The 10,497-nt window shown below is 47.7% G+C and overlaps 1 protein-coding gene across 1 annotated transcript; it reads left to right on the top strand.

Annotated features, from left to right (window-relative positions):
• Positions 1 to 354: 354 nt before the first annotated feature.
• On the top strand, positions 355 to 4,265 carry polr2l (RNA polymerase II, I and III subunit L). The gene is made up of 2 exons (XM_078237104.1): positions 355 to 544; positions 3,981 to 4,265. Exons 1-2 carry the CDS (start codon positions 450 to 452, stop codon positions 4,087 to 4,089), a joined length of 204 nt encoding a protein of 67 aa, XP_078093230.1. The 5' UTR covers positions 355 to 449; the 3' UTR covers positions 4,090 to 4,265.
• Positions 4,266 to 10,497: the final 6,232 nt, after the last annotated feature.

Here is a 10,497-nt window from a genome sequence, read left to right on the forward strand (position 1 = left end):
ATTCCCCCCATTCCCCCATCCCCCCCATTCCCCCAATTCCCCCATCCCCCCATTCCCCCATCCCCCCCATTCCCCCATCTCCCCCATCCCCTCTATTCCCCCATCCCCCCCATTCCCCCATCCCCCCCCATTCCCCCATCCCCCCCCATTCCCCCATCCCCCCCCATTCCCCAATCCCCTCCCATTCCCCAATCCCCTCCCATTCTCCAATCCCCTCCCATTCTCCATTCTGTCTGCCTGGGTACAATGCCGCCCCCTGCTGTTTCAACCCCGCACTGCAGCTGCTGGTGTTCCACTTGCGCATGTGCGGTCACAGATCCGAAACCCCACCCCTTGGCCGAGCTGGCGCAGACGCAGTGAGGGGCACTGACCATATCTCGCAAGTGGGGGAGCAGCCATTCGGCGGCGGTGAAGCGGCAGCGAGGAGTCAGCGTCCCGGTCAGAGCAGCATGATCATCCCGGTCCGCTGCTTCACCTGCGGCAAGGTGGTGGGCAACAAGTGGGAGGCTTACCTGGGCCTGCTGCAGGCCGAGTACACGGAGGGGTGAGTAACCCGCGGGGGGGGAGGCAGGCTGCGGCCTAGTGTACAACAACAACGCCAACAACAACACCAACAGCAAAACCAACAACAACACCAACAGCGCCAACAACAACTGATTTTTCTAGCAAACAAAATGCTGCAGATACTGGAAATCTGAAATAAAATCAGAGAATGCTGGAAATTCTCAGCAGGCCCGGCAGTGTCTGCAGAGAGAGAGAGAAACTGAATGTTGGGATGACACAGTGGTTAGTGCTGCTGCCTCACAGCGCCAGGGACTCTGGTTCGATTCCCAGCTTGGGTCACTGTCTGTGTGGAGTTTGCACGTTCTCCCCGTGTCTGCGTGGGTTTCCTCCGGGTGCTCCGGTTTCCTCCCACAGTCCACAGATGTGCGGGTTAGGTGGATTGGCCGCGCTAAATTGTTTCTTAGTGTCAGCGGATTAACAGGTTAAATACATGGGGGTTGTGGAAATAGGAACTGTGTGGGATTATGGTCGGTACAGATTTGATGGGCCAAATGGCCTCCTTCAGTACTGTACGGATTCTATGATTTTTCATCATAGAATCCCAGCAGTGCAGAAAGAGGCCATTTGGCCCATCGAGTCTGGACTGAATCCAGCCAAGCATTCCATCAAGGCACTATTCCCGTAACCACATCTATTTACCCCGCTAATCCTCTTGACCTACACAGCTTTGGACACCAAGGGACAATTTAGCACGGCCAATCCACCCTAACCTGCACGTCGTTCGGACTGTGGGAGGAAACTGGAGCACCCGGAGGAAACCCATGCAGACACGGGGAGGATGTGCAGACTCCACACAGACAGTGACCTGAGGCTGGAATTGAACCTGGCTCTCTGGCAACCATGTGGCAGTGCAGACCACTGTGCCACCATGCAGTGCAGAGATGGCTTCAGGTGTGAAGAGCTTCAGAAAGAGAGCCTGAGAATCATAACTGGGGGCAGCTGTCACTTTCTCACAGACACATGGTGGTGCAACTTCAGGACTCGCATCTGCCAATGGCAATCTCCGTGTGATCAATTGTAAACTTTAGCTCTGAGATTGGAACCAAAAGTATGAAATATTGAGGGGAGGCGATGGCCTAGTGGTATTATCGCTCGACTATTAATCCAGAAACTCAGCTAATGTTCTGGGGACCCGGGTTCCACTGCAGATGGTGGAATTTGAATTCAATCAAAAATGTCTGGAATTAAGAATCTACTGATGACCCATAAAACCATTGTCGATTGTTGGAAAAACACATCTGGGTCACTAATGTCCTTTAGGGAAGGAAATCTGCCGTCCTTACCCCGGTCTGGCCTACATGTGACTCCAGAGCCACAGCAATGTGGTTGACTCTCGACTGCCTTCCAAGAACAACTAGGGATGGGCAATAAATGCTGGCCCAGCCAGCGACGCCCATGTCCCACGAATGAATAAAATAAGAATGGAGAGTTCTAGGGCAGAAATGGGTCTATGGAATTCTGTCACGGACCAGCCATGATCTCATTGAATGGAACAGGCTTGAGGAGTGGGGTGACTTTGTCCTATTATAGGGACCAGGATTCAATTCCCGGTTTGGGTCACTGTCTGTTTAGAGTCTGTAAGTTATCCCTGTGTTTGCGTGGATTTCCTCTGGGTGCTCCGGTTTCCTCCCACGGGTCAGGTGCATTGGCCTTGCTAAATTGCTCCTTGGGATGTGTAGGTTAGCGGGATTAGCAGGGTAAACATGTGCAGTTACAGGGATAGGGCCTGGGTGGGATGTGGTCGGTGCAGACTCGATGGGCCGAATGGCCTCCTTCTGCACTGTGGGGATTCTATGAGAAATTCTGTCATGCCCTCGGCCGACCATTTTAATCTAACTTAAACAATTATTAGATTATTCCAAAACGTTCTGTACTCAGGAATACAAGCCTAATCTGTGAGTGTCCTTGTGATTTGATCCTTTACGCCAGAGGCAAAAATCAGCTAGATAGTCAATATCTTTTCCCAATGGTGGAGGAGTCTAAAACTAGCGGTCATAGGTTTAAGAGGAGAGATACAAAAGTGCCCAGAGGGGCAATTTTTTCACACAGAGGGTGGTGAGTGTCTGGAACAAGCTGCCAGAGGCAGTAGTAGAGGTGGGTAAAATTTTGTCTTTAAAAAGCGTTTAGACAGTTCCATGGGTACGATGGGTATAGAGGGATATGGGCCAAACGTGGGCAATTGGGACTAGCTTCGTGGTTTAAAAAAAAGGGCAGCATGAATAAGTTGGGCCGAAGGGCCTGTTTCCATGCTGTAAACCTCGATGACTCTATTACAAATTGGATCACCAGTCCCTCGGTGAGATTACAAAGCACAAGGAGACACAGTTCTGGTCACCCCATTATAGAAAGGATATTATTAAACTAAAAAAGAGTGCAGAAAAGATTTACTAGGATGCTACCGGGACTTGATGGTTTGTGTTGTAAGGAGAGGCTGGATAGACTGGGACTTTTTTCTCTGGAGCGTAGAAGGCTTGGGGGTGATCTTATAGAGATCTATAGAGATGGGCGGCACAGTGGTTAGCACTGCTGCTTCACAGCTCCAGGGACCTGGGTTCGATTCCCGGCTTGGGTCACTGTCTGTGTGGAGTCTGTACGTTCTCCCCGTGTCTGCGTGGGTTTCCTCCGGGTGCTCCGGTTTCCTCCCACAGTCCAAAGATGGGCAGGTTAGGTTGATTGGCCATGCTAAAATTGCCCCTTAGTGTCCTGAGATGTGTAGGTTAGAGCGGTTAGCAGGTAGGTGTGTAGGGATGTTGGGGTAGGGCCTGGGTGGGATTGTGGTCGGTGCAGACTCGATGGGCCAGATGGCCTCTTTCTGCACTGTAGGGTTTCTATGATTTCTATTTCTACAAAATAATGAGGGGAATAGATCAGCTAGATAGTCAACATCTTTTCCCAAAGGTAGGGGAGTCTAAAACTAGCATGCATAAGTTTAAAGGGAGCAGAGAGACATACAAAAGTGTCCAGAGGGGCAATTTTGTCATGGAGGGTGGTGAGTGTCTGGAACAAGCTGCCAGAGGCAGTAGTAGAGGTGGGTACAATTTTGTCTCTTAAAAAGCATTTAGATACATGGGTAAGATGGGTATCGAGGGATTTAATTAAGGTGAGAGGGAAGAGGCACAAAAGGGTCCAGAGGGGCAAATTTTTCATACAGAGGGTGGTGAGTATCTGGAACAAGCTGCCAGAGGTAGTAGTAGATGCGGGTACAATTTTGTCTTTTAAAAAGCGTTTAGACAGTTAGACGGGTAAGATGGGTATAGAGGGATATGGGCCAAACACGGGCAATTGGGACTGGCTTAGGGGTTTTAAAAAAGGGGCGGCATGGACAAGTTGGGCCGAAGGGCTTGTTTCCATGCTGTAAACCTCTGTGACTGTAGATGTAGAATCAGCTGTTGCTGATGTGGTTTGTTTGTTTCCAGTGACGCGCTCGATGCGTTGGGTCTGAAACGTTACTGCTGCAGGCGCATGCTACTGTCCCACGTGGATCTGATCGAAAAACTCTTGAACTACGCACCTCTGGAGAAGTGATGGCTTTTTGGATGGTGATGGAAAGGCTTCGTCAAACCCTCTCTGCTTTGCTGGCAGGTTTCTTGCAAGTGGATTGGAATCGTCGGCTGTGTAATCCGCAGATTTAGGACTAGAAGTAGAGAACGTTTTATTTTGTCGTCTATCTTGTTAATAAAATGGGGATTTGACTCACTAAATCTGTGTGTTTTTGTGCAGATGTGCTGGATGTTTCTACAAGTATTCACTGTGCCAGGGACCTGGGTTCAATTCCTGGCTTGGGTCACTGTCTGTGCGGAGTTTGCACATTCTCCCCGTGTCTGTGTGGGTTTCCTCCGGGTGCTCCGGTTTCCTCCCACAGTCTGAAAGACGTGCTGGTTAGGGTGCATTGACCCGAACAGGCGCCGGAGTGTGGCGACTAGGGGAATTTCACAGTAACTTCATTGCAGTGTTAACGTAAGTCTTACTTGTGACTAATAAATAAACTTTAGTTTTTACTCTTTCAGTGGTTAGCGCTGCTGCCTCACAGCGCCAGGGACCCGGGTTCGATTCCCGGCTTGGGGTCACTGTCTGTGTGGAGTCTGCACGTTCTCCCTGTGTGAGTTTCCTCCCACACTCCAAAGATGTGTAGGTTGGGTGGATTGGCCATGCTAAATGTGTGTGGCTATGGGGATAGGGTGGGCGGGCCTGGAGAGGATGCTCTTTCAAAGGGTCAGTGCAGACTTGATGGGCCGAATGGCCTCCTTATGCACTGGAGGGAATCTATGATTCTAATCTTTGATTTGGATTGTTATATATTGGAAAAGGAGATGTTGTTTTGTTGCATCTTTGTTTTAAACAGAAAAAATACTTGAAATATTTGGCAGCACCTGTGGAGAAACAGTGGAGCCTGAATAATAACCGAAACGGCTGGAAGGGCAGCAACTGTGGAAAGGAACTTAATGTTAATAGAAACATAGAAAAACTTCAGCACAAAACAGGCCCTTCGGCCCCACAAGTTGTGCCGAACATATCCCTACCTTCTAGGCCTACCTATAACCCTCCATCCTATTAAGTCCCATGTACTCATCCAGGAGTCTCTTAAAAGTCCCTATTGAGTTTGCTTCCACCACCACTGACGGCAGCCGATTCCACTCGCCCACCACCCTGTGTGTGAAAAACTTCCCCCTAATATTTCCCCTGTACCTACCCCCCAGCACCTTAAACCTGTGTCCTCTCGTAGCAGCCATTTCTATCCTGGGGAAAAAGCCTCTGAGAGTTCACCTGATCTATGCCTCTCAACATCTTATATACCTCTATTAGATCTCCTCTCATCCTACGTCTCTCCAAGGAGAAAAGACCGAGCTCCCTCAGCCTAACCTCATAATGCATGCCACTCAATCCAGGCAACATCCTTGTAAATCTCCTCTGCACCCTTTCAATCTTTTCCACATCCTTCCTGTAATGAGGCGACCAGAACTGAGCACAGTACTCCAAGTGGGGACTGATGAGGGACTTATATAGTTGCATAATGTTTCAGGCCTGGGGGAAAGTTAGAGATGTACTAGGTTTTAAGCAAGGGATGGATGGGACAAGGAGTGTGAAAGACAGGAGTATTCCTTGTTGCACCTCTGCTTTCTCCCCCTCATGTTGTACTGGCTACAGATTATTTTGTCATAAGATCATCTATAGCAGAAAGTCATTTGGCAATTGTGATTGCTAGCTGTTTTGCTAGTGCTATCTGGCCTAACCCCACAGGGTGGCACAGTGGTTAGCACTGCCGTCTCAGCGCCAGGGACCCAGGTTCGATTCCCGGCTCAGGTCACTGTCTGTGTGGAGTTTGCACATTCTCCCCGTGTCTGCGTGGGTTTCCTCCCACACTCCAAAGATGTGCGGGTTAGGTGGATTGGCTATGCTAAATTGCCCCTTAGTATCAGGGGGACTAGCAATGTAGATACATGGGGTTACGGCATTACAGTCTGGGTGGGAATGTTGTAGGTGCAGGCATGATGGGCCGAATGACCATCTTCTGCACTGTAGCAATTCTATGGATTGGACTAGGTTTCCAGGACTTACTGGGCGCTTTAGGCCAGTGGTAGGGACCAGATCAGAAACTCCAATGTATTTTAAGAAGTTAGCCTAGACCTCAACTTTTACTTTTGGCGTTAGATTGAGCATAAAGTGTTTCACTCCAGGTATGATTCAATTGACCCACTAGGAAGCTTTTATCAAAAGAAACTTTATTTAAGAACACAGTTAGAAAAAAATTAGCATAATTTTTACCAATTAAAATACTTAAACACGACAAGTTATAATTCCTAACAGCTATCCATCTCTACAGTTCCAATTTAAGGAATATCCCATAGACGTAAATCCCTTCTTCAGAACCAGTTATCTCCAAAAAACCAATATGCTCACTTGGCTGCTAGATTTCCAGCCTTTTAACACTTCTAGGCACAGATCCAGACAGCAGTTTCCAGAGAAGGATATATCCTCAAAACAGCAGAACTTTAGAGAAATAAACCTAGCCTCTGACAGATCTCAGACTCCAGAGAAAAGAGACATGGGGAAAGCAACCTCTCTCTAAAGATCTCGAGTAACATGTTGCCCTTGATTTCTCTGTTTCAGCCTAGCCCCACCCAGTCACCTGATATTACTGTCAATCAACCCAATCAAGTCCTTTTCTGCAAAGCCCCAGGCGAAAAGACTAAAAACAATGGATTAAAACAAATGTTCTAGCAATTGGGAGTAGTTATGCTACTGCAGTAACACTAGGGGGTCGCCGGATACAGACCCAGCGGAACTGGTTGCAACAGACTGTTAAAACAGAAGCATGATTTGATTTTGATGTGATTCAATTTGATTTATTGTCACATGTATTAGTATACAGTGAAAAGTAATTTTTCCGGCGCGCTAGACAGAGCATACCATTCATAGAGAAGGAAAGGAGAGAGTGCAGAATGTGGTGTTACAGTCACAGCTAGGGTGTAGAGAAAGATCAACTTAATGTGAGGTAGGTCCATTCAAAAGTCTGACGGCAGCAGGGAAGAAGCTGTTCTTGAGTCGGTTGGTCCGTGACCTCAGACTTTTGTATCTTTTTCCCGATGGAAGAGAGAATGTCCGGGGTGCCTGGGGTCCTTAATTATGCTGGCTGCTTTGCCGAGGCAGCGGGAAGTGTAGACAGAGTCAATGGATGGGAGGCTGGTTTGCCTGATGGATTGGGCTACATTCACGACCTTTTGTAGTTCCTTGCAGTCTTGGGCAGAGCAGGAGCCATACCAAGCTGTGATACAACCAGAAAGAATGCTTTCTATGGTGCATCTGTAAAAGTTGGTGAGAGTTGTAGCTGACATGCCGAATTTCCTTAGTCTTCTGAGAAAGTAGAGGCGTTGGTGGGCTTCCGTAACTATAGTGTTGGCATGGGAGACCAGGACAGGTTGTTGGTGATCTGGACACCTAAAAACCTGAAGATCTCAACCATTTCTACTTCAACTAGAATACATCTCTTAAAGGCACAGTATTGTCACAACCAGGAAGAGGCTACATCTGATATCTGGGACCTCAAAGCCTCAGTATTAGTCAGCAAAGTTGGGCTTTGCCTTTTCACTGGTTTTAAACCAGCGATTTGCCCAGAAATATGAAATTAGGTGTCGAAAGTTAAACTCCCTCTGCAGCAACTGGGGGAGTTCCTAGCTGGCTTGCATTCATAAACCTGTTTCAGTACCTCAGGGCAATATTTCGGTATTTTAAACATCCTGAGGGGACGTGACAGGGTGGATGCTGAGGATGTCTACACTTGTGGGAGAGACTAGAACTATTTTTTCAGAATAAGAGGGGTCTCAATGAATCACCGATGAGGTGAATTTTACTCTGAGGGTTGCGAGTCTTTGGAACTCTTTCCCAAAGAGTGGCAGAGGTAGATCGATTCTTGACTAACAAGGGAGTCAATGGTTATCAGGAGTAGGTGAGAATGGGGAGCTGAGGCCACAATGGGATCAGCCATGATCTTCTTGAACTCGAAGGGCCGAATGGCCTACTCCTCCTAATTCATACATGTTCGTAACACTCAGTACTTTGAAAGAATGGGATCTTTCTCTGTATGTCCCCAAAGCGTCGGTGCTCAAAAGATATTGGATACAGCATTTGCGAGTGATGGATCCTTTATTGCCTTCTTATCGATAAGAAGAACTGGAGGATTCCTAAGGCTTCTTCAGTCTGCTCTGCTCAATTGTGTACAGTTAGACTTTTTTATAGGACACAACTTCCAGTGAAGATAATTGTTCCTAGTTACGCACACTGGTAAATTATTTACATATGATACAGAGACAATAGTTGTTTAATTGCGTCCCATTAAACATAATCCTTAGGGGTAGATGGATGGAATGTCCGGTCAGACAATGGTCACTTAATCATGTCTTTATTGTAGTTTCATAGAATCATACAGTGCAGAAGGAGGCCATTCAGCCCATTGAGTCTGCACCAACCACGATAGTCCCTATCCCCATAACCCCATGCATTTACCCTAGCTCGTCCCCCTGACACTAAGGGGCAATATAGCATAGCCAATCCACCCAACCCGCACATCTTTGGACTGTGGGAGGAAACCGGAACGCCTGGAGGAAACCCAGGCAGACACGGGGAGAATGTGCAGGCTCCACACAGACAGTGACCCAAGCTGGGAATCAGACCCGGGTCCCTGGCGCTGCGAGACAGCAGTGCTAACCACTGTGCTGCTCCTGTTCGATATGGAAGTACATTTGGGTCCTGGATGATATGAGGTGAAAGAACAGTTGTTGCTTCCTTTTCACAAATCTTGACGTCTGATTCACGACATATCTTGACTGTTTAGAAAGAGATAATTGGAGGCAGATGGTTTTCCCACTGCAATTTACTGTTGAGTATTAGCAGCTAGTAGAAGCTCGGATTGCTACTGTTCAGAATGTTTGCAATCCCAACATTGCACATAATTGAGGCAACAACTGCTTCCTAAGGATCAGTGTTGTTGCTCGGCCTTGTTCTGCAGACAGACAATGGACAGTTAGCAGCTGTGCAGTGAGTCTCTCCTGACTATCCAACTTGACATCATTGCCAAACCAATGCTAATGGCAAAAGGCTCCACATCCACCTCCACCACTCTCCAGCCAGCCAGCGACTCAGACAATGATCGCTTAATCATGTCTTTATTAGTTTCATAGAATCCCTACAATGCAGAAGGAGGCCATTCGGCCCATCGAGCCTGCACCGACAACAATCCCAATCCTCATAACCCCATGCATTTATCCTAGCTCGTCCCCCTGACACGAAGGGGCAATGTAGTATAGCCAATCCACCCAACCCGCACATCTTTGGAGTGTGGGAGGAAACCCACGCAGACACAATGTGCTCCGTATATAAAACGTCAAGCTTCCCGTTGCTTGTTACTCTTCATTCGCCTTTGTCCATCACCTCTCATCATTCGAACACTCATCACCCACCCCAGCTCAGACGACTCCGTTATATTCTCCCCGACATGAATTCGTCCGGTTCTGAAGAAGTTTAATAAAGTAGGAATGTCGACCATTTCTCTGATGCCACCTTCCCCCATTGTGACCATCCACCACGTTAATCAGAGGATAGCCACTGTAAATCTGGGGGGGGGGGGATAGATGGACACAGGACCCACAGAAATAACATGTTCACTCTTGAAGGGCCAATGTTAACTTGTCTGTTCTCCAGGCTCTGTGTTTGCAGATCCTGTTTTCATCTCACCCCTGTTAGCGATAGACATCAGGATAAAAGATTTACCAGGATGTTGCCTGGTATGGAGGGCATCAGCTAAGAGGAGAGGTTGGACAAACTTGGTTTGTTCTCACTGGAATGACGGAGGTTGAGGGTGGATCTGATAGAAGTCTACAAGATTGAGAGGCACCCCGGACATCCTCTCTTCCACCGGGAAAAAGATACAAAAGTCTGAGGTCACGTACCAACCGACTCAAGAACAGCCTCTTCCCTGCTGCCATCAGACTTTTGAATGGACTTACCTTGCATCAAGTTGATCTTTCTCTACACCCTAGCTGTGACTAACACTACATTCTGCACTCTCTCCTTTCCTTCTCTATGAACGGTATGCTTTGTCTGTATAGCGCACAAGAAACAATACTTTTCACTGTATGCTAATGCATGTGACAATAATAAATCAAATCAAAGACAGTGTGGATAGTCAGAAGCTTTTTCTCCAGGGTGGAAGAGTCAATTACTAGAGGGCGTAGGTTTAAGGTGGGAGGAACAAGGTTTAATGGTGGCCCAGTGGTTAGCACTGCTGCCTCACAGCGCCAGGGACCCGGGTTCAATTCCCAGCTTGGGTCTTTGTGGGTTTTCTCTGGGTGCTCCAGTTTTCTCCCACAGTCCAAAGATGCGCAGGCTAGGTTTTGATTTGATTTGTCACATGTATTAACATAGTGAAAAGTATTGTTT

Source organism: Mustelus asterias, chromosome 21, assembly GCF_964213995.1.
Source record: "Mustelus asterias chromosome 21, sMusAst1.hap1.1, whole genome shotgun sequence".
NCBI lineage: Eukaryota > Metazoa > Chordata > Chondrichthyes > Carcharhiniformes > Triakidae > Mustelus > Mustelus asterias.

What these genes read in the sequence shown, in the direction of transcription:
- polr2l (XM_078237104.1), top strand. Translation starts at nt 450, where the DNA reads ATGATCATCCCGGTCCGCTGCTTCACCTGCGGCAAGGTGGTGGGCAAC. An exon ending in CAGGCCGAGTACACGGAGGG is followed by an intron (nt 545 to 3,980) that starts GTGAGTAACCCG and finishes GTTTGTTTCCAG; the next exon opens with TGACGCGCTCGATGCGTTGG.